The following is a 25120-nucleotide window of genomic DNA, read 5'->3' on the forward strand; positions in this document are numbered from 1 at the left end:
TTAAGTTATCTTAAATCATGAACACAATCTCTGCATACTCTCATTCCAGTCCTTTCCGATCAGCTTTTTCCAGATTCGAATAAGATACACTGGAAAGGTTTGCTGTAGATCACGTTAAGAAAAAAATCTCTCACTTTCTCCACATTTAGCCTGCATTTATTTAGTACCAACTTCCCACCAGTTCTGACATATTGCTGAAGAGGCTCGCAGACAGACTTGATTGCTGCTTTATTGCTAAGCTCTTTTTATTTGCCGGCCAATAGACTCCTTGACAGCACAGGCTTGAGTCTGTCATTCCCGGCCCTCTCCTTATCCCCCCCTCTCTCTTCACAGACAAACAAAGTTGTGCAGGATAAATAGTCCCCTCTATCCTGAAAAGAGCCTTCTTTGTTTGTGCAATGTGAGCCGTGGAAGCTGATATGGCCACCATGTGTCACCCAACTTTCATTAGCTGTCTGGCTGGAGAGAGATGAGGCTATTCAGGCCATTGCATGCTATGTCAATAGTGAATTCCACAAGGTAACTCCAATAAAGGAAGTCTAACTAAGTTGCCATTTACAGTAGTGTTTTCTCGCTTCAAAAGGACATTTTAGTATAAAAATGCTCCACACCAGTACTGGTGTTTTATTGGGATTCAGCCATACCTTTTTTTTTTCGTTTAGTTTGTGTTTAAATCCGTCTATACTGAAACAGAACACCAGTGTTTCTGAACTAAAACAGGATCTTTAGAGTTTTCTAAACACTGTGTTTTCACAGGATGAAGATGACGAATTGTGGATGCGCCAGCCATAACTATAACAAAATGTATACATTTTAAAATGAAATGCATTAGTACAAATGACACCTAGTCCCTATGCAGGGCACTAATATGAAATATCTTGATGTTACATTCACACCAGACGCGGCTCGCGTGAACAAATAACGCTATTCGCGTGTAAATAGACACAAAATGCGTTCACAGCAGTTGCGGATGAAGCATCAAGCTCGAGTGATTTACATGTTAGGTCAGTGCAAAGATGGAAGCAGACATCCTGCGGTGCGTTTTGCGTGAATGATGAAGCATGAATGATGCGGCTCTAGTTAAGCGTTTTGTGCGTTTGCCGCACTTAACACGCAAATTGCTTGAGTTGGAAAATCTGAACTTCAGCAGACACTCGCGAATGAATTGAATTGAATTTGATGCGCTACAGAAGCGAGTTAACTCAAAATGTTCATGTGTCTGTTTACACATGCGATTTATTCAAGCATGCCACATCTGGTGTGAGTGCAGCATCAATATTTTGAGTTACTCGCTTCATTTGTGTGTGAAATTCACTTCACAATAGACACATATTCGCTTCTTGGGCAGGGCTTCTATCTGTCTGGTGAACTTAGCTTCATTGCTAAATGGCTAACATGAATTTTATTGAGATAATAACTGTGCAATATGTGCTTTAGGAAGGCTGAAAAACAGCGTATATTCATTTGGCGCCATGTCTGATCCATTCAGAGGTTCACCAGCTCTGTGAGTTCATCAACTCCTCCAGTAACTATACCTGGACAATGAAGGCTTTCAGTAGTGCTTCAGTCTGAGCTGAGCCCAGTTTGATGAGCTGTTGTCTGGTCTCGGCAGGAGGATTTCCCATCTGGACACCAACAACAGGCACTACGTCATAATCACGCCGCTACAAGAGCAAGCTCCTGATTGGTTAATGCAACGGGAAAGTCCGCTGAAGTTCAGATTTTCCAACTTAAGCGATTCATGCAATATGCGTGTTAAGCACGTCAAACGTAGAAAAATGCTCAACTTACGAATCGCATCATTCGTGCCGCCTCATTCACACCAATTGCACCACAGAATATCTATCCGCGTCTTTGCATTGACTTAACATGTAAATCATTTGCGCTTAACGCTTCATACACGTCTGGTGTGAATGCAGCATGAGGCTAAATGTAGCTATTATCTTGCTGATTTAGGAGAAAATGTAAAAAAATAATGTCAGTCCTAAATTTAGGATTGAAAAAATGTTACATTTTAGCACTAAAAATAGCTTCTAAATCAGTGAAATGTTAAGGGTAGTCATGAGGACTACTATGTCACTAAGACCAAACCACAAACTATCTAGCCTGATCTCATGAGAAAATGTAGCCATTTTACGCTTTGTCAGTTGATTGGCTAATTTATAGGAATTCGTATGAGTTAAGTTTGCTAAAATTTTGAAAAGGAGATGTGGCACCAAACCATAACCCTAAACCCAACAGTCATTGGAAGATGAGCAAATCGTACAAAAATGTATGAATGAGATGATACAAATTCATGCAATTAGCCACTAAATCGAAAAGTTACGAATTGGCATGAGTTGAACTATCCTAAAATCACTGTTGGCTGGCAATCTGGATCAGAATTTTTTTTTTAAAACATTTGACCTCAATTAGATTTGAACAAGTTATCACGTTAATTGTGGAGGTTTTCCCAAATGATCAGAAATGTGTTTTCAAATACATATTTTTACATTTCATATGCCGAAAATATTTTCTCAAATATAATTAAATGTCTTTAAACATGATTTAAAACATTTAAAACATACTTTTGCTTAATTCTTTTCAGTAACACTTTAAGGTTGTATTTGTTAATGTTAGTTAATGTATTTACTAACATGATCAAACAATGAACAGTGCATTTATTACAATATTTAATCATAAAGTTGTTCACTTGCTGTTAATTCATGTTAAACTCATGTGGAATTAACATGTTAGCAAGCATGAATTTGGATTTATTTATTAACTGGATTAATAAATGCTGTACAAGTATTGTTCATTACTAGTTTGTTTATAAATACATTAACGAACATTAACAAATTAAACTATTGTAAGATCGAAGATGAAAATCTTCATTTAATTTCAAAAGAATTCAAGCAACATGTTTTACAATGCAGATCTTCACTTAGCCTGCATAATATTACAACATAATATTGCATTGTTTAGATAAATACAAAGACACCTCCTATAAGCCAATCACTGTGTGCATAGTTGGTAATCATGCTGACATCATCTATAGCAACAAGGTCAACCCCGCCCTTTCTTAGCTTAAGATTTCTCTCTATTGCTGAGTAAAGGTTTTTCCCTGCAGATTTGTGAATAGTTATTAATAGAAAACTCTTAGCTAAAAACGTTTACTGCTATTTAGGGTAACTATTAGTGATAAGATTAAATGTTGTATGCCTTGAACATTTACAGTGCTAATAATAGTCACAGCACTGTTTTTAATCTGATACTATGCAGCAGAGTATTGAGCCTTGTTATTGACTGGCCATGCAGGGTACTTCATCAAACACCGCAACAATGCTGTAATGTCATCCAAAACCATTATTCGCAACATTTCTGGTTGCACTGCAGCTGTGTGTCAAAAAGCTCTGCTTCAGAACCCTTTGAAAGCTGTATCACAAGATCTTGAGCAATGTTAAATTATATTTGCAAGTACACTTCAGAGATAACGTCAGAGGTCTATTCTTATTTTTAGCTCAGTGATGAGTGGTTTTTATTACAGGCAAAAAGAGATTTTTGATTTTCCTTTTATCCCAGCATGAGTGTTTTGGCATCTGAAAAAAACATATTACACCCCCAAAACTTACAGCTTCATGATTTTGGATTAATTGAGAATTACATTTTATTTTAAAAAGAATTTTTAAAAACTAGTTTAAAAAATAGACAACGGGATATATGCACAGCTAGTGTTTTTCAGTCATCGATAAACCTCCGGTAAAAGGTTAATGTGACTGTTTTCAATTTCATAAGGTTACTTTTTACATCATCAATGTTGTAATTTAATAAAATATAATCGCTTAAGTAAACTTCAGCATTCATTTAGGACAGAAACTCCATTGAAAATACTGTCGTAAAATAAATGTTCATATTTTAAAGATATGTCACTGAACATTCATTCATTCATTTTCCTTCAGCTTAGTCCCTTATTTATCAGGGGTCGCCACAGCGCATTGAACCACCAACTATTCCAGCATATGTTTTACTCAATCAGTCGCAACCCAAAACTGGTAATGTCGCTGAACATTGGAGTTCAATTCAGTGCTTCTTGTCCGGTCTGATGTCCACTTTATATCGTATCTCAGTCAGGCAGTGAAGATCACTGGTTTTTAAGGGAATCAGATCTTAAATGCAGTAATTTTATAATGGCATGATAGTTTACCTGAAGCGCTTAAGCTGGCTGACTGAAAATTGAAAATCCATGTGCGTACCCCATTAAAAACAACAATATTCACTTTGTTAAAAATAATGAAAATGCACTGCAGTCTATTTTAAAATATTTAATTAATTGAATTTAAAAAATGAATTTTAAAAATCTATTTGAATGTTTTAGACATCGTTCAGTTTCATTACTAAAGGTATCAGAAATCTTTTATTGAATCTCTTGAACAGAGGAGTCAGACACATATGGCTGTTTGGCTTTTAAAAAGTTTGAAATCAACTGGACTTAAATTAAAATTATTGAGAAATGATTTGTCAGTGTTGTTGAGATTATTTTTCGATTATTATTATTTGTTTAATGAAGCAGCTGAATACCTTATATTAGTGTGACCACAGTATACATAAAGCTCAATAAAAACAACTTTCTTATAAATGTGAATGTAGATTTCTATAGCTCTGATTTATTTTAAATTTATTTAGCTGCCAATAAAATGAATCACCACTCAATTCCTTCCAGTAGTAAATAGTAGTAAAAAATAAAAAAATAAATAAATATATATATATATATATATATATATATATATATATATATATATATATATATATATATATATATATATATATATATATATATATATATATATATATATATATAATATATTATTATTATTATTATTATTATTATTATTATTATTATTATTATTATTATTAAGGGAAAACTAAATACAAAACTACAAAGCCCTGGGTGAAAAAAACAATCCCTTTGATGAAATCGATTCCATTTCCAACCTTAGAAACTGACCCTTGATCTTGAACACCTCAGAATTAGATTTTTCTTTTTCACAAAACCATTTAAGCTTGAGCCAGATAAGTTGGAGAGCATTTAAAACCACATGCATATGCAGATGTTTAAACATGTGTCTATTAAAATCATGCTTTTCATCTTATTCTGACTGTATTTGTTTTCAGATTTTACCCGACCCAACAGCAAAATGATGTCTCCAAAAGACAAGCCCAAGAAGAAGCCTCCCAAAGACAGCATGACCTTGCTGCCATGTTTCTATTTTGTGGAGGTATGATTTCATATATTTCAGGTTTTTGTGGTGAAGCTTCGACAGACTCTATAATGCTTTTTCATCCTGCCCTTGAACTTCCTAAAAAATAGAAAGACACATTACCCAGCACTGCCAGAGGAGAGTTGTCCATATAGAGTGCCATTTACATGACACTTTGACTTATAGCATAATGACATGTTGATATTTAGGAGCCTGCGCATCTTAGCTTTGTGATAAATGGTATGGAATGACTTACAAATGTTAAGCTGTCACGGAACTGATGTTCAACATCCTTTTATTTGACATGCAGAAAGTCATAAGCTGAATACTGAAATATGCTTCTGTTAAATGAATGTGATGTCAAGTACATAATTTACCCGGGGTTAAGGGGTTTTTAAAGGATTTCACCAAGAATTATTTGTATTTAAAATGATTTATATTTATCAGTGAGATAGCTTTGATGCAAATCTCTAAGGAAAATGATATTGCTAAATATGCAACTAGCCTTTTATGTTTTTTACAGATGTTTCTAGTTTACGAATTAGGGATTTCCTATGAAACTGTAAAAGTTAAGCATGAAGATCCAGTTCTAAAGATCATACAAAGTGTATGAATTAATAAGAATTAGCCACCAATTAACTAAAATGTAGAAATGCTTCAAATTATATTAATATCTTTAGATATTTAGACAGTTCAGAGAAGAAATCGTATTGAGTTTGATGTTAGTTGTGAGAAAAAAACCAACAATGACACTCAAACTGTCCTGTTAAAACAGCTGTGTAGATATTTGACTTGTTCTGCAAAACATAGTAAAATCAGTGTTACTTATGTGTCAAGCAGAGAAAAGTAACCTCAGCATCTGTTTTCAGACCTTCATGCGCTCTAATGTCTCTCCAAAAGCTTGTTTTGGTCTCAAAATTAAAAAAAAAAATGTATTAAAAAGTCGTTGTGGCTTTTACCTCACGATTCTGACATTGTATCTCATGGTTTCATCAAACGCAAAACTTTTTTAAAAATGCGAGATTTCAAAGAAATCATATTTCATAAAAAACAAATCAGTTTTTTTTTTGTTCAAGGTTTTTTTAATTTGTTTTTCACATTAAACAGAGCAAACAAAAAACAAAAACAAAACACCCCTTTCCAAGAACACCAGATCTAGGAGCAATATATAATCAAATGTCCATAGAGAAATTAAAGATGAAAACATGACATGAAAGTTCCTTTTTTCTCATATTGTCATGTTGTGTGTGTCCATTTCCATCACAAGAGTTAAAAAAAAGGTTGTCAGACCTTATAAAATGTCTCAACAGACCCTTTGATAGTATGCCTTATTTTCTCCAACTTAAGATGAGACATGACTTCTCTTATCCAGTGATTATGTGTTGGTGGAATAGGGTCTTTCCACCTAAACAATATCAGTGTTCTAGCCAGAAGAGAACCAAAGGCATTTTAATTTGTCTTGTGGTTGAGAGGAGCGTTCTCAGGGGCCAACCTAAACAATGTGAGAATGGCGAGGGCTGTACTTCCACCCAAATGCCTCAGAGAAGGTCCCAAAAATACTAATCCAGTAGATGTAAGTTTTGACATGGCCGGAACATGTGCAGCAGAGTAACAGGAGCCTGCCTACATCAATCACATATGGGATCTATGTCGTGTAGTTTATTTTGATACTATTTTTGTAACTTAGGATTTGGGGGGGGGGGGGGGGGGGGTGGAAAAAAAAGGTAAGAAAGGCGCAGTTTACTATTTTTTAATCCATGTCAGAGCAATTTTCCATTCTCCACTGGAACGTTTTCAAATACAGCATGAATACAGATTTAGCTCTGAGATTATTGTTACTCTTCTTTTTACATTGATACTACTTTGAACTTTACTTTCTCAGAAATCAATTATTGCATGTTTAGAGTGTGGTACACCAAAACAAAGTGAAAATCACTGTGTGCACAGGCAGTATGACATATTGCCATTAGAGTCAGTTGTACAGCATTCATTCATTCATTCATTCTCCTTCGACTTATTCCCTTATTTATCAGGGGTCGCCACAGCAGAATGAACCGCCAACTATTCTGGCATATGTTTTACGCAGTGGATGCCCATTCAGCTGCAACCCAGTTCAGTGGGTGAACTCAGTAGTGGGAAACAACCATATACTTTCGCATTCACACACACTCATACACTACAGCCAATTTAGTTTATCCATTTCACATATAGCGCATGCCTTTGGACTGTGGGGGAAACCGGAGCACCCAGAGGAAACCCACACGAACAAGGGGAGAACATGCAGAAATGCCAACTGGCCCAGACAGGACTTGAACCAGCAACTTTCTTGCTGTGAGGCGACAGTGCTAACCACTGAGCCACATGCCGCCACCAGTAGTATAACATGCAGATCAAAAATATTCATCAAAAATATCTTAATTTGTGTTCTGAAGATGAATGAACTTTGATCCAAACCTTTGTGCCCACCCTCTGAAAATTGGGTCCCAGTCTTCTTCCAAATGAACTCTGGTGTGTTTTTTCCAAGTATTTTTCTATTTTTGCTGAAGACAAGGCAGCTATTCTAGTGAAAACTAGATTTTAGTTAAATAAATATATACAGTTGAAGTCGGAATTATTAGCCCCCCTTTGAGTTTTTTTTTTTTTTCTTGTTTAAATATTTCCCAAATGATGTTTAACAGAGCAAGGAAATTTTCACAGTATGTCTGATAATATTTTTTCTTCTGGGAAAGTCTTATTTGTTTTATTTTGGCTAGAAGTTTTTAATTTAGCAGTTTTGAATTTTTTATAAACCATTTTAAGGTCAAAATTGTTAGCCCCTTTATGCTGTATTTCTTTGATAGTCTACAGAACAAACCATCATTATACAATAACTTGCCTAATTACCCTAACCTGCCTAGTTAACCTAGTTAAGCTTTTAAATGTCCCTTTAAGCTGTATAGAAGTGTCTTGAAAAATTTCAAGTCAAATATTATTTACAGTCATCATGGCAAAGATAAAATAAATCAGTTATTAGAGATGAATTATTAAACTATTATGATTAGAAATGTGTTGAAAAAAATCTTCTATCCGTTAAATAGAAATTGGAGAAAAAAATAAACAGGGGGCACGAATAATTCAGGGGGGCTAATAATTCTGACTTCAACTGTATTTTATACTCAATGCATTAATAAGCGGATGAGTCAAGAAATAATTTTAACCAAACCAAGCGAAAATTAAACGTTGCAAGGTTGTGTGTCTTATATTGTTGTGATTACTGTCTTCGAGGCTAAAAGATGAAACCATTTTGAAAGATGTAAAAAACACACAGTGACTGCTTGCCACAGTTTTGAGGAAAACACGACACAACGGGGATAGTTGTAACAGGGTGTTACAAATAAACCACACACTGATGGACACCAATTAATCTAACAAAACAATTGTTGAATTTTGAGTGCAATGTTGAGAACTTTTTATATAAAAATGTTTTTTAATCAATTTTTTAATAGGAAAAAACACTTTATTGCTAATAATGCAAATAAATGCATTGTATAATAATGGATAATAATGCAAATAAATCCAAATGTGTTTATCCAATAAATAAATAAACATACTGTGCTATGTAGAATAAAAAAGAGCCAAGTACTGAGGAAATATTGCTACTATTTAAAGTAAACTGGATTTAAATTAATTGTGTGAAATCTGCCTTTTTAAGCATGTGTTACAACTAACCCTCTGACTGTTACAACTTGCCCCGCAGGTGGGGTAAATAGTAACATTTTTACTCCTGGCACTTTTGGCAATACTGCACAGAAACCATAGGTCCGGCGATCATAATTTCAGTGCTCATTAGTAAGAGAGGCTTGTGTGTTGTTGGTAAAAAAAAATAGGGTTTGTCTAACCCCATTACTATATTCATTATTTGGCCAAAACCAAAAAGTGTTACATTGTTCCCTGCTCTCCTCTAAGGGCTCATTCACACGGAACACATCTTTACTTCTAAAAATGTGAGAGTCAGCCCTCAGGAATAGTTTAAAAAAAAAAAAAGCACACCATAAAGCATGAGGGTATCTGGACACAGCAACTGAGCACCTGTAAACAGAAACTTGCAACAGTTGTCCTGCCTCTGAGATCCTCTAATTGGTCCACTTCTTTGGAACTGACAGTGACGAGGAGCGCTGTGTATGAAAGTTGAAGATCTTTTAACTTGACATGGCATCTAAAACCACGGCGCTCACGTGTGCTGTGCTTCAAAAGACTCGAGTGTAACAGTCACACACATCTGTCAAACATTTCTTCACATTGAAAAACAATGGAAAAGTAGCACACTGGAAAGGAAAAGCACATTCTGTTTGAAAAAAAAAAGTTTTATTAAACAATGTTTACACTATGTTTTGTTTTTCCAAATAAATTCATTTGGTTTGACGTCGTGTTACTTATAGCCAACACATTCTTACATTTTTAATCTCAGCTTGAGTGTTAAAATATTTTGGGGCTGATGTATGCCTACTTTTTGCATGAATAATTCACGAATGTATCCACGCAGCAAACGTTGATTGATTTCCCCGCTCATAATCCTCTCCTGTGCCACCTTTCCCATAACCCAGCTATTCTTCCTGTTCCTCTCTTCCTCTCAGCTGCCAATCGTGGCATCCTCCATGATCTCTCTTTACTTCTTGGAGCTGACAGACGTGTTACAGCCAGCCAAAGTGGGTTTCCGGTGCCACGACCGCACACTGAGCATGCCCTATGTGGAAACGGGAGACGAGCTCATCCCTCTGCTCATGCTGCTCAGCCTGGCCTTCGCTGGCCCCGCAGCGTCTGTGAGTTTTCATACTCTATTCATAAACAGCCTAACCTATTTATCTCACTCTAGCCACTGCGAATATTACACCAAATCCTGTTACTCGATTCATTGAAGCAATACGGACAGCAACAGCACGGCCAGTGATTTGCACGGTCAAGGACTGAGTTTTTAGCATCTTGAATGAAGCATAATTAAACACTTGACAGATTGCATTTCTGTAATGTTGCTTCAGGCGGCTTCATTCTTCTGTCACTGTGTGTTTTTTTGGTTTAGATCATGCTGGGTGAAGCCTTGATGTACTGCATGCAGTCCAAACTGAAGATTCGCTCTAGATCGGAAGGGAGTATAAACGCAGGAGGCTGCAACTTCAACTCTTTCCTACGAAGAACAGTCCGCTTCGTAGGTATGTTGAGTGATACCTCCGCTTTATAAGGAAACAATGAATGTCTAGTGGTGAAAAATATAAATTGCTGAATGTTAAAGTTATAGTTTAGCCAAAAGTAAAAATTATTCCATCATTTTCTCAGCTTCCAATTGTTGCAAATCTATTGAAGTTTCTTTCTTCTGTTAAACACAAAAGAAGGTATTTTAAAGGGGTGGTCCAGAGTGTATTTTTAAGGCTTGGTTATATATAACCTTATATCCTTATATCTTACTTTGATTATATACAGCCTCTGAGTTAACATGAAAACGACTAGTTCCTAGTTCCTCCGAAAGGTCTGCCCTCAAGAGGCTCTGATTGGTCAGCTAACATAATGTGCTGTGATTTGCGGATCCATGTCACCAGAAAAAATGTCACGCCTCTAATAGCACATGCTTGTGCGCTGTGTAAATACTGTCAGTCAGAGTAGCTGTTAGCCATATCAGTTTGAGCTTGAATCAGAGAGAAAATGAGGAGGACACAGTTGAACCTCACGCCTGCTCTCTAAAATAAAAACTGGGAGAGATTCTGGAAGCTCTCCTTTGTCAAATGCCAGCTATATATATTTGTATAATTCTCTGGAATATAATTAAAATTTAATTGTAAGCACTTCTCTCTTTGTGTTGTGTCCTTTGGAAGCCCAAATACAGAAACAGAAGAAGCTCTGTGGAAATAGCAGCGTTTGGACGGCATTTTAGCTTTCTCTTCTATAACATTACAGCGCCTCTGGCCACGCCCCTTCGCTGTGTGGGGTGGATGCGCATGGTGAATGCGTGTAACCTGAAGTGTTTGTGATCTCAGCCTGGATGTAATTTTTTGTAGTCCGCAAATTTCGTTGGCTGTAGGCTATGCTAAGCTAACCCTGTAAAAGCCTATGTCTCCCTTTGCATTGAACTTTGAGCATATTACATTCAGAGATGTTGTTTATGTTCACACAGTTACATTACACATCAACTAAAGCTTAAAATATGATATCGTAGTGGACCACCCCTTTAAGGAGTGTTAGGTAGTCTTTGGCTTCCATGGTATGTGTTTTTTCCTCCTACTATGAAAGTCAGTGGTTATTAGTTACTAATGTTGTTTAAAATATCTTCTTTTGTGTACTGAAAAAAAACATAAGAAAGGTTTGGAACCACTTGAAGGTTAATAAATAATATGCCCCTTTGTTTGAATAAGAAAGAAATGCAATGATTATGTTTTTTAGATATTGCCAGATATTATTCAGGTATGTGAAAATGTTAAATATGTAAGGTAAAAGCAAGTAAAGTACACTTTTTTTGTTTCAGGGTATTCCAATAAAATCTTAATACATAATAGTATCATTGTTAAAAACAGTTTTGCTGCTTGATGTTTTGTGGAAATTGTGATCTACATGTTCATCAAGATTATTTGATAAATAGAAATTTCAAAAGCAGAGCATTTGCTTGAAATATGAATCTTTTTACATTATAGTTGACTGTCACTTTTGTTAAATTGAATGTGTCCATTAAATTGAAAAAAGGAAAAACTCATACTGACCCAAACCCATGAATAATGAATTACTAATTATATAATAATATAAAGTTACATTTTATTCTCACATGGAAAAAATCTTACATTTTCATTCTCACAGTAATATTTGTTTCATAATGTCAGGTTTCCTATATTATTTTAATATTTCCTTATATTTTGCTATGTCTTTTTTTCTGAATATATTTATCTCATAAACAACTAGTAAATATGTTCATTAACTCTAGAATCTGACCTGACAACTTCTGCCTTTAATGAAAAAAAATTGAACAAATTTGTTGAATATTCTAAACATTTAGGACAATTTTGCAACTTTAAAAACCCAATAAAACTATTGAAACCATCACAGAAGATTGTATTGGTTTCCACTACAATTAGCACTAAAAGCATTACAAACCATCCTTAGTTATCCAGTAAAATCAGTACAAGTGTGTTTTGCGATAAATTCCATTAGGATTTGTTGTTTTTTTATGTTTATTAAACTTTTACAGATATAACAAAGTAATTTTACAGAGAAATCTAAACAAATACAATTCCCACCCCTACCCTCTAAACAAGTTGAAATTACATTTAACTTAGAGAATAGAAGAAGAAAAATTAATAAAAATTTATTAATTAATTAAATAAATAAATTATAAAATAAAAATTAAATTAATAAAAAACACCTGTACAGAATGCACATATACCTTGATAACCCAGTATTACAAACATTAATCCTCAGGTATTTATACAAAGTACTTAATTATATTTGCTTTGCAATTGAAAGGCCATAAGATTTAGATTGACAGTTTGTAGAGATAATGACATGCTCGGAAAAGAAAATTCTAAATGGCTCCCATGTTTCACAAAAAGCCCTAGGATTGCCACTTATTGTAAACATGATTTTTCCAAATGGATGAAGCTCATTGCATCTCGCAACCAGTTGTCAAAACTTGGGGGAAATCTTTGTTTCCATAATAAAAGAATACAACGTCTTGCTAACTGTGTTAAAAATGCAAGTGCGTTTGCAGTACAGCTCGATAACACTGCTATATTTGGAGAAAGTCCAAAAAGTGCAATAAGCGGACTCGGTTCGATGTGCATCCTTGTCACAGAAGAGAAACACTTGAAAATTGATAGCCAAAGAGAAGTGATTAATGGACAAAGCCAAAACATATGTATTAAGTCTTCGGGTGCTTGATTACAGCGATCACAAGAATTTGTTAGTTTTAACAAACCTATAGAATCTAAACATACCAGACCCAACTGACCAATGCAGTGGTCATTAAAAAATATATCCATTAAAACCATAACTAATTTTATGTTGGTTTCTATTGTATTTTTTTCCCAGCAGGGTAGTACTCAAAGCATACAGTTTGGTCCACTATTCCTGATACTTTTTTTAAAAACTTGGGAGTTGAGACCTCTTCCGACATTCATTATTCATTACCTCAACAGCCCTCAGACATTTTTACAGATTTTTCTATTTTGGACGGAGCATATGGTGGAGTGTTGGCCACGTAAGACTCGTACAGACAAACAAAAACAAGCCTGGCTCAGTCTGGCTGTGTTCACACGGTTCCACACTGACAGTTTTTTATCCCCTCGCAGGTGTTCATGTGTTTGGGTTGTGCGCCACTGCATTGGTGACTGACGTTATCCAGCTGGCCACCGGATATCATGCTCCATTCTTCCTAACCGTGTGCAAACCCAACTACACACTACCAGGCGTGGCGTGTGACAAAAACCCCTACATAACCCAGGACATCTGCTCAGGCCGAGACCAGTATGCCATCCTGTCAGCAAGGTGAAGACACACAAACCACACTGTGCTTTCTCACATATGTCTGGGTACATTCATTTTGTTGACTTGTTTAGTACAATTTGCATATTATATTTGCATAAATATAAAGCATTGCATACAAATAAATTATATCCAGACATGTTATTTGTTCTCTTAGTGTTGCATATCGAAGCCCAAAGAGTACTTTGGTTTTTATGTGTCTATTAGGGTATGTGCACAGCAGTGTGGGTGTAATTAGTTACAAAGTAACTAGTAATTAAAGCACTGAAAGACTCCACTGTAAGAGTGAAGTAAAAGGTTAATTTTCATTTGGGTAATTTAATTACAGTTACTTATAAACAGTGGTGTAGTCCTAAATAAAAAGGTGGTGTACTATTACACCCGACTCAAATTTTAAATGAAAGTAGGCAAAGAAACAACAAAAGTCAATGTTTCTTTGATTCATTAGCTATATAGTATATATATATATATATATATATATATATATATATATATATATATATATATATATATATATATATATATATATATATAGGCTAGCCTTGGCAATTGGCTGTATGTATACAGTATGCAGCTTATATAATAATTTTAATACTGAAAAGAGTCAATCAAGATAGTTACAACAATTTAGTTAACTTTAATTTAAGTAAACTCAATAGGGCCTGTGCATACATGCATACATTACTTACTTTCTTTACTGGCTTATAACTTTACATTTAATAGGTTTCTTTAAACATCAATCAGCCATTATTTTTGATTGTCACATTCATGCATGCTTGTTTTAAACCAAACTATTAGGAGTCTGTCTTCTGTTGTCGCTATTATATACTAGTATTTATCATTTTAAATAGCATATTGTTACGCGATTTATGAGTAGTCTTTGCCTCATTGTTTTTAGTGTACACATATATATATATATATCGTTCCCTGTAACGGTAGGCACGATTAGGACAAATGTGAAATACTGTTGTACAGGGGCGATTTTAGGATTTTCATTTTAGGGCGGATCAGGAACAGATCATTTTGGGGTAAACAAAGAAAAATGTATATACATTTACACACACATATATATATATATATATATTAAGTAAGAATTTAAAATAATACACTAAAATTAGGGAAGTTTAATCAGAAAAATAAGTGAGTATACTGAGGGTATATGCAATTATTGATCCTCAGAAGTGGTAATACCCAAACAGCTTGTGGAAAAAAGTAAGCATACTGAGTATACGTGCGTATAGTAAGGACTACACAACTGCTTATAAAGTACTTTCTTGAAATAGTGTAAATAAATTTAGAATATCATTATGAATCAATTCAGAGAAGCAGAGTTCAAGGGAGATATAAATAGAAAATAACCACATATGTTGAGCATAATCCTTATATCATGAAGAGGGTCGACTTTCGAAGTCTACTGAACTAACATATATTTGCCTGCCATCGATGCGGCACGTATACACCATCTAGTTTTGTCGCAGGGGTTGCATTTCTTTTTTGTTCTGTTGATGAATTTACCATCAACAAACATTCACCGCTGTTGCATGCGCATCTTGATGTTCACGTTACGCTTGTTTATTCTGCCGAAACACTAGTAAATATATGGATTATTGCAAAACAAGACAGAGATTTCAGTGCTGCGGTTTACATGGCCGAGCGTGTTATTTATATTCTCCTGGATTTTGTATAAGTGTGGTGGTGTTTGTATCTGATTTTCATATAACACATTAACATAATACACTTAGCTAGGCCTGTATATAATCTTTATTGGTACTGTCAAATAAATTATCGCATTTAAAAAAGTTGTACACATGGATGTATTGAAAAAATGTTTGTTACATGCTGCCTTTTCTTTCGTTTTCAGCCCGTTTCATGATTATTTATAATATATTATATATTATGCTATTCATTTATAATAATATTCATAATCATAAACAACATAAAACAGAAACATTTTGATGTTCTGATAGCAATTCCTATGTAGAAGAATCACTTCCTGCCCTCCATCTGAATTTCGTGCGTGATCAATGGCGTCATGTGATTCATTTATTCATTTTCTTTTCGGCTTAGTCCCTTTATTAATCTGGGGTCGCCACAGTGGAATGAACCATCAACTTATCCAGCATATGTTTTACGCAGCGGATGCCCTTCCAGCTGCAACCCATCACTGGGAAGCATCCATACACACTCATTCACACACATACCCTACGGACAATTTAGCTTACCCAATTCACCTGTACCACATGTTTTAGGACTGTGGGGGAAGCAAGAAGGTAAAGAAATTAATGAAGTTGTTTATTTTCTTTTTTCCTGCTTAGAATATAACTGAGCCTTTATCATTTATAAGGGATTTATAAGGCAGAAATAGTCCTCCCTTTAGATTAGGTCACAAAACTGGATGAAGTTGAGTTAATAAAGCATTTATTAACATACAAATTAACTATTAGTATACGCCAGAATAATAAGAATTAAAATGTTAATTTGAATAGTTTATTAATCATTTACTAACTCGTTCTGACTGATCTTTAAAACCACCAACTATTCTTAAATAACTGTTTTGTAAATAATGCAATACTTAATTTAGTAATACAAAATGAATCATTAACAAACTATGAAAACACAATCATTAGGCGCATTATAAATGTGCTTATAAGTCAAGAATACAGTATTTGTAGCTGTAGTTATAAACTGCTTACTAACGTTTATTAATGTAGAGTTAATGCTTAATAAATAATGAATTCACTTTATGCTAATGATCAATAAATGATTCATAGTGTGTAGTTATTATAAAGTGTTACCGAGGACTATGCTTTGTAAATGCCTTATGAGTTGGTTCTACCATGTGGGCAACCAAAGTGGGCTCAATATGGGCAACACACAAGGGTCCCACTTTGGGTAAACGCAGGTTGGACATGGGAAAACCCAATCAACCCCAAATAGGTTACCTATTTAGGTCACAAGAATGTAAAAAACTCATCAAAGCTGGTTCTAGTATAACTTCAGCACATGCTTTCAGATGGAGCAGAGTTTACTACACATAGTTCACTGACAAGCTGTGCAAAATAATGTTTAAAGGGGTGGTCTATTACGAAATCATATTTTAAACTTTAGATTATGTGTAATGTAGCTGTGTGAACATAAACAACATCTCTGAATGTATTATGCTCAAAGTTTAATGCAAAGGGAGACATTGGCTTTTACAGAGTTAGCTTAGCAAAGCCTACAGTGAACAAACTTTGGTGAATACAAAAAAAAAAACGCATCCGGGCTAGTGAGATCACAAGGGTTTCTGGTTTTACGCATTTACACGATACAGGCTGAGAGGGGCACTTCGGCCAAAAAGGGCAGAGGAGCAGTGGCTCCAGGCCACCCTGTGCACGGCCCTGCTAGTAAGAAATATCAGAATATCTCAATTCAGATAGAGACTGCTTGGTCATAGATGCTTAAAATAGCTGCCTAGAGGCATTGCACATATTGCCATAAAATGAACAGACTTTCCTTGAAATGACTTTGAGATACTTTGGAAGACTGTGTGCTCAGCTGTGAGCATATACTACCATACACAAATTCAAAGTACACTTTGGGCTTTAATAGGATGAAAACCAGATAATCTTTGTTTATTTAATTTTTTCCCGCTTCTACCATGTTTTCCGACAAGGATTACAAATGGATTTGTCACTAAATCCTTGTCAGGCAGCACACAGAACAAGGAAGCCATGAAACAGATATGACATTGTGTTTCGCTCACTGAAGCATGCTGCAGTCCTCCTGCAAGCTCATTTACATTTCTTCCTCACATGCTAAAACTCTCGCCTGCGCTCTGTGAATATTCATGCGATCTGTTACTAAAGTCGCTGTCACTTCTTCCTCTTTCTTTCTGTTTGCGTTTTATCAGGAAAACTTTCCCCTCCCAGCACGCAACTCTGTCTGGCTTCGCAGCCGTCTACATCTCTGTAAGCATTTCCCTTTTCTTTGATTTCAAAACGATCTGATGCCAAATATACCTGCATTTAAGAAAACTGTGTCAGTGTGTTTGTTGATCTGGAGCTGTTCCTAGAAGCATCCAGCAACAGAGTGGAGTTGTGTCAACTACTGAGTGACCTCGGCTGTTTTCCTAACAAGTGTGTTGAGTATTTAGGCCACAGGCAGCTTGGTGTCTCGCAGTTGTAGAGCTTGAGATGCTCATTAGTCTCCTTTTGTTAGCTATGCCTCGTTGAACTCAATGTGGGATTCCAACTGTTAATGAAGTTATTCTCCATGGACAGTTAAGAGAGACAGTCAAGCTGCTGTAACTACATTTGGAGTATTTGAGTTAATTCTAATTGCAAATTAATGTTATCCTGTATAATCTAATTGAGAGACCTTGCAAACTGGTTGTTTTAAAAAATTAAGCAGAAGAATTTGACTCAAGTAGACTAGGATTTTTGTCTTTCCCTGTATTTGGTTTCTAAAACAGCAAACAAAAACCTCTAAGTACATTAAGCAAAACAGCTTTTATATTCGCCTTAGCATTCATTTTGTGCTTGATTATATTGAATGACTACTATTTTTATTATGTTTTATTATTATGTAAAAAATTGAGTTTCAATAAAGTGGTGAAAATATTTAAATGTGATTTTTTTTCATACAAAAACTATTTACAGAAAAAAAAAAAAATCACTACACTACCTGACAAAAATCCCAGTTGTGAGAGCAACAAATAATAACTTGACTTCTAGTGATGTGTCATGTGTAGAACTGCATCCCAAACATCACAAATACTGCAGAAGACCTATTGGAACCCACATGGAATTCTCAGAGAATCAGTCAAGTTTGGTGAAGTAAAAATCATGGTTTGGGGTTACATTCAGTATGGGGGCATGCGAGAGGTCTGCAGAGTGGATGGTAACATCAGGATAGCACTCCTTCTCATACTTCAGCCTCCACATCAAAGTTCCTGAAAGCAAAGAAGGTCAAGGTGTTGCAGGATTGGCCAGCCCAGTCACCAAACATGAACATTATTGAGAATGTCTGGGGTAAGATGGAGGAAGCATTGAAGATGAATTCAAAGAATCTTGATGAACTCTGGGAGTCCTGCAAGAACACTTTCTTTGCCGTTCCAGATGACTTTATTAATAAGTTATTTGAGTTTTGGTGAAGTTTTTACCTCGCCACTGTCGCCACTGGCTTGCATAGTTCGGGACTTGTAGAGCTGCGGGATGGATTACTCTTCAGTGTTTGGATTTTCTCAACAGTGAATATTAAAACACACTGAACTGAACTAATCTAAACTGAACTGAGCTTATACTCTGAAAACTGAATTGACATTGTTTCAATTCACTTTAAACTTCTATGTGAAGCTGCTTTGACACAATCTACATTGTAAAAGTGCCATAGAAATAAAGATGAATTGAATTGAATTGAGTCATTGCAGAGATGTATGGATGCAGTCCTCCAAGCTCATTGGAGTCGTACACAATATTTATTCTTTTTCCACTGCACCATGCCTTTATATTCTTTACTGTACATTATTTCTGTTAAGTGACAAGACTTTTGTCTAAGCAAAGTCAGACCTTACAGTCCTATTTAAATAGTTAAAAATCAAGGCATGATCATATTTAATTTTGGTAAAATAAGCGTAATCTAGAGGCCTTTGCTTTTCATATAAGCACCTTCTGATACCAAATTATCAACTAGAAATCAAGTTATTATTTGTTGTTCCTAAAACTTGGATAGGTCTAACTGTAAAAACCAAAACAGGCAGAAAGGATGAGGTTTAATGAGAGGTTTTAGAGCTTACAGTATAGAATAAACTTGATTAAACTGTTCAAGAAGAGAAAAGCACCAAAGATTAAGCAATAACATTTTAATTAGCTAATAAATGTTTAAATAGCTATTTATGTCATATTTAATTTTTCTTTTATTTGATTTTCCTCACCAGTTGAGTCATGTTTTTGTGATACTCACAATGTTTTCTCTTCTCAGATGTACTTTAATGCCACCATCTCGGACAGCACCAAGCTGCTGAAGCCTGTGCTGGTGTTTGCATTTGCAATAGCAGCAGCCCTGGCAAGCCTGACCCAGATCACCCAGTACAGAAGCCACCCTATTGACGTCTACGTGGGCTTTGTGATTGGAGCTGGCATCGCAGTTTATCTTGTGAGTCTTTAATTGTTTTGCAGTTTGCTTCTCTGAACAGTTTTTGAATTTGGCATCTTGAATTTTTTGGGGTAGGAGAGGATATCAAGTCTTATTTATCTTCCTCCTTTCACTGTTTTATAATCTGTCGACTGCAAGCTCTATATTTGGGATTTCTATTCTATCAGAGGATGAGAAATCCTCCAGGATTCATCAGGAACAATTTCACAGCTTCTTTTCACTCTCTCCATGTCATCTCTTTCCTCTGATTTGCTTTTGTGTTATAATCTGTATATAAGCAGTCAAGTGGGTTGAAACTGTTTCTGTCTTTTAGGTTAAAAAAAGAAAAGTTTAAAAAACAAAAGTGGCAAAAAAAAATTTTTTTGGAACAGTGAAGTATGTGTTTTGGTTTTTTACATCATGGTCCAGATTTATTAAGAGTTTGTGCCTGTGCAAACCTTCATTTGGAAATAAAAAATACTGTCAGCATTTACTAAAGACACACAGTGAAAGATCAGTGATGAAAAGGTGTCGACAAATATTTGCATATATATGCATTTGTGGAAGCTTCCTTTTATGAGTTTGCAGCAGTCAGTTTTCTTGTTTTTTTGTGTGTGTGTATTCAAAACCTATCTTAAAGAAAAAAAAAATTATAATCTGTCATTATTTACTCACTCTTGACTTGTTCCAAGCTTGTTTTTTTTTTGCAAAACCAAAAGAAGATAATTTGAAGAATGTTGGAAACCTTTATTTTTCCTATTATAAATGGTAACAGGTTTCCAACATTCTTCATAATTTATTATTTTGCATTCAACAGATCAAAAAAAAATCTAAGGGTGCTTTCACATCTGTGGTTCGATTCATTTGGTCCAGACCAAGGGCAGCAAATGATACATTGTAGCATTTTTCTGCTGTTTTGGGGTCCTTTTCACACCACACTGATTGCTTTGGACCGAACCAGTTGAAATTAACCAAAATTCAGTCATGTGACAAAATCCACATCACTCATTGGCCACTCATTTAGGAATGTATTTCCTAAACTGCTTTTCGATTGGTCAGAATTATCGTGCGGGAAAATGCCAATGGAACTCCCGCAAGTAAAAAACCGACAGACACAAAATGTCGCGTTTTACTATGAGGAGACGTCACGTTAGAGTTGGACAAACTATACAATTCAAGAATGGCTGCAGCTGGAAAACAATGTTTTAATGCATTGCAAATGGCAAAGGCGCATCGCAAGTCAGGAGGAGACGTGAATTAATTTAGCTAAACTGCAACCACCTCTTCAAGGAGGTCTCGGTATGCTTTTTTGGTCTGCTTTTGGTGCGCACTTGAGTGGGATTGCTACATTCACACCTGCCCAAATGATCCGAACCAGGAGGGAAAACAAACTCTTGTGCGATTCAACCGAAATAAACAAGGCAGGTTTTAAAACACCCTAATTGGTTATGAACAAGACAAGGGAAGGGTGAGTAAATGATGGCAGAACTATAGTTTTTGGGTGATCTATCCATTTTATCCATCTTCCATCTGTGTTGTTAATAAATTACATCACAATTTCATCATCAATTCTGTGATTAAGCTGTATTTTCACATCATTTTAGTGTATGTGCACTTTAATTGATCTCTTATCTGACACAACTCACTCAAGTCTTGAATCCCTACTAGGGTATTAGTGTGCTGTATTCATCATCTAGCATAATGCAAATTTGTTGAAAGATGATCAGAACTGACATTATTGAGTATGTCACTCACTTCGCAAAAAATAAAAATGTGCCTTGAGAATTCAAAGGCATTTAGTGATGAAGCCTATTAAAAATTATTTACAATGAGCTTTTAATTCAAGATTTGTAAGGAGGAATTTCCATGTATAGGTTATTGATTTAATATATATACGATATGATATTGTTGAGTAATATCATACAAGTATCATTGTATGAGTAATATCATACAAGTATCATACAAGTCATATGACATATAAATATGAAAATGACGGACATAAATAAAACAGGCATTTTAAATGTATTCAAACAATAAATAATTCAGAGCTGTTTCAATTTTATATTTGTCAATATTAGGCCCAAACTGGCTAAGGGACCAGAATAAAACATCAGCAAAAAAATCCCTCAAGAAATATTTAGATAAAACATTGCACACCCTATGCCCTATGAACATGTATGTACATTTGGAGACTCAAAATACAGTATGGAGAGGTTGAAACTGCATTAGTATACTTACATTAACCTTAAAATAACAACTCTTTCTCACACTCTAGGCACTGTATGCAGTGGGGAACTTTAGATCCAATGAGGAAGCCTCCCCAAGGCCACTAAAGCAGCTCCCTCCTCCTCAAAAAGATCCTCTCAGAGAGCTGACACAGCGTGGCCACGACTCTGTCTACCAAAAGGCCCATGCATCTGAGAGCAACGATGAGCTGACAGCCCCACCACATGTTGCTGGCCTTAACCGTAAGGTGCGTCGAGAGAAGGCCTCGATGGGCAGCCTGAAGAGAGCTAGTGCAGATGTGGAACTCCTTGCACCTCGCAGCCCAATGGGGAAGGAGACCATGGTGACCTTCAGCAACACACTGCCCCGTGCCAACACCAATGCCATAGAGGAACCTGCTCAGCGTCACATGACCTTCCACGTGTCGATGGACACTCAGCGCTCCAAACAGCTGGTGTCCGAATGGAAGCAGAAATCAATGGAGATGCGCAGTCTCAGCCTCAGGGACGAGGAGGAGGAAGAAGGAGCAACTGCAGAGGGAGTTGACGGAGTCGAGGTGGAAACATCGGATGAGCTGGGCATGCCTACCTCTCTTTATCCAACCGTGCAAGCGAACAGGGGAGCGACGGTGGCAGCAGGAGGAACCAGGGTGATGATGCCTCAGAGGCCCGGTGCGCCACAGTTGGTTCATATCCCAGAGGAAGCCACCAGGCCACCACCGGTGTCTCCTAAAAGTGCCATCACAAGGGCTAAATGGTTGTCCATGAGCGAAAAAGGAGGTCCAGTACCAGCTGCAACTCCAGAACCTCCACGACTGCCCAACCAGCCAAGAGTTATGCAAGTCATTGCCATGTCTAAGCAACATGGTCCAGGCAGCATCACTACTCCGAAGTCCTCTGAGACCGCCTCATCATGTGCCACATCTAGCACTGGTTCAGAGTCTCCATACTACCGAATTCCATCGGAGCAAGACCGTAGTAGCATCGTAACAGTAGATGCTCACGCTCCTCATCATCCAGTGGTCCGTCTTTCTTCAGGCAACGGGAACACCTGGGATTGGAGAAGCACCTCTAATGGCAACACTGAGGTACACGAGACCAGCCGGACACTGCCCAGACAGGAGTGCATCCGTGATTATCGTCCCAGGAAAACTGAGTCCCTCTGCTCCTCTACCAGTGATCTTGACCCAGGGATGCTGCCTCCGCCACCTCATCCCGACCTGCTCTTGGACAGCAGCCTCAGTCGAGATTCCTCACTTCACCGCAATTCCTCGATCTCAGCTAAAGACTGGGAGCCTGGACAGCCTCACCCGGAACCAGACCACTTCTTTAAGAACTTACAAACAAACAGGCAATTTAAAGATTGAGGGACGGGGTGACTGTAGGTCAAAGCAGGGACACTACAGACTTCTTTTTTGGGTAAAATCCAATGTGAATAGTTGTGTTTTCAGTGGATGGCGGGAGAAGACAGTCTTCTTGGTTATCTCACATTGAGCATCTGGAGTGGATTAGTGCAGTGGAGCACCAGAAGGATCACACAGACTTGAGGAGGCCGTTGAGTGTTCATGCACAATCTGTGAGGAAAGATGACCCACAAACCTCAAAAAAGCAAAATAGTTGTAATTATGGTGTAATGAATACATTTATCAAGGGTTTCTGTTCTTTTCAGTCTTCACAGTCCAGGATTCAAGATCAAGTTCACATGAGCCAGTACCAAGCAACCAGCCATATTTAAATTTTTAATTGGGGGTTCATTCATTCACACAAGGACTTCAGATGCATTGTACAAGAGAAATTCATGGCTCAGTTCACTGATGACTTAAGGCTGATTTATACTTCTGCATCAAGCACACACGTGTGCTCCTGCGCAGCCTTCGCGTGGTCGCATAGCCCTCATTGTGGCCGTTGCCGACGCGCACCTCACAAAAAATGTCGCAATGACGTGTAGCGTAAACTCTGTGATTAGTTGGCTTGGTATCGCTGACGAGTGTGAGCAGGACTGAGAGCCGCGCAAACCCATTGGAGTGAGTGTTTACAAGTGTCGAGTCCCGCCAAGGAGCTCTAGATGGAAAGTTTTGTTTTGTGCTTACCTCATGATTAAAGTTGTTGCACATCCGCCGCTTCCCGTCTCAAAATAAGCGAGTTTGAGCCACTTGTACATTAAGGTAGCATTCAGAAAAAAACAAAACACCAGCAAAGAAACACGACACAGAGTAACATAAAAACCTCACTGCTAGCTAGCGTTTCGGACGTCTTATTGCAGCGCAACACAAACAGCACGCAGAAGTATAAATGCATGGCAACGCGCAAGGCATGCACCATTGGTCACGCCGATCACTCGACGCAGAAGTATAAACCAGGCTGGGTACAGTTTTTGTTGTGGGAATATGAGCAAGTTAGCAGTCTCATCTCTTTGCTGTGTGTGGAGTCAGTTTGATGTAGGCCAAGTCACTTTCTTGTTTTTTATACTAAAATATGAAGTACTCTTGCTTGTTTGTGCGTGTTGCATGTGTGTTTATTTATGTCTTCTAGACCTTGAATGGATTGTTTCATATCAGCAGGGATGGCCTCTTTCTTTTTGCTGCCCAATGTTTAAGGTTTTTTGTAACAAACTTTGAAAATAAAATTGTAATACTATCTGCTTTTAGTCATCAAATCTAGTGAATTCTGATTCTTCAAGATATTTAAGTATGGGATTGTGTTTTTCTGATTTTCTCAGCTTTTTTATCATATTAAAAATACAACCCAGGCTCGTTCTGAAAACTTACCTCTATATACATTTCTGGAGACTGGCAAATACATCCCAGTAGCTACTTTTTTTGCAGTTTTTGTTTTTCGTGTCCGCTCTGTTCGCTTTTTGAAATCTTAAATTTCTCTTGCGAGAGCCATTCGCTCCTGCTGTTCTCTCGTAAATCCACCAGAGGTCACTGTTGACTGACTGTTTGACTGACTGACTGACTGATCGACTGACCCACTCTCCCCCTTCCCTAAACCCAACCAGTAGTATTTTAAAAAGCACAGATTGACCCACCCACCCCCTTCCCTAAA

At 36.7% G+C, this 25120-nt stretch overlaps 1 protein-coding gene across 1 annotated transcript; it reads left to right on the top strand.

Moving 5' to 3' along the window:
• Positions 1 to 5157: 5157 nt before the first annotated feature.
• Positions 5158 to 24713, top strand: plppr3a (phospholipid phosphatase related 3a). The gene is made up of 7 exons (XM_056476098.1): positions 5158 to 5255; positions 9851 to 10036; positions 10294 to 10423; positions 13541 to 13736; positions 17626 to 17683; positions 19695 to 19868; positions 22123 to 24713. Exons 1-7 carry the CDS (start codon positions 5175 to 5177, stop codon positions 23437 to 23439), a joined length of 2142 nt encoding a protein of 713 aa, XP_056332073.1. The 5' UTR covers positions 5158 to 5174; the 3' UTR covers positions 23440 to 24713.
• Positions 24714 to 25120: the final 407 nt, after the last annotated feature.

This window comes from Danio aesculapii, chromosome 2, assembly GCF_903798145.1.
Source record: "Danio aesculapii chromosome 2, fDanAes4.1, whole genome shotgun sequence".
NCBI classification, from domain to species: Eukaryota; Metazoa; Chordata; class Actinopteri; order Cypriniformes; family Danionidae; genus Danio; species Danio aesculapii.

Coding starts and splice junctions, on each gene's coding strand:
- plppr3a (XM_056476098.1), top strand. CDS start 5,175: ATGATGTCTCCAAAAGACAAGCCCAAGAAGAAGCCTCCCAAAGACAGC. Junction 10,424..13,540: donor AAGAACAGTCCGCTTCGTAG/GTATGTTGAGTG, acceptor ATCCCCTCGCAG/GTGTTCATGTGTTTGGGTTG. Junction 19,869..22,122: donor CTGGCATCGCAGTTTATCTT/GTGAGTCTTTAA, acceptor CTCACACTCTAG/GCACTGTATGCAGTGGGGAA.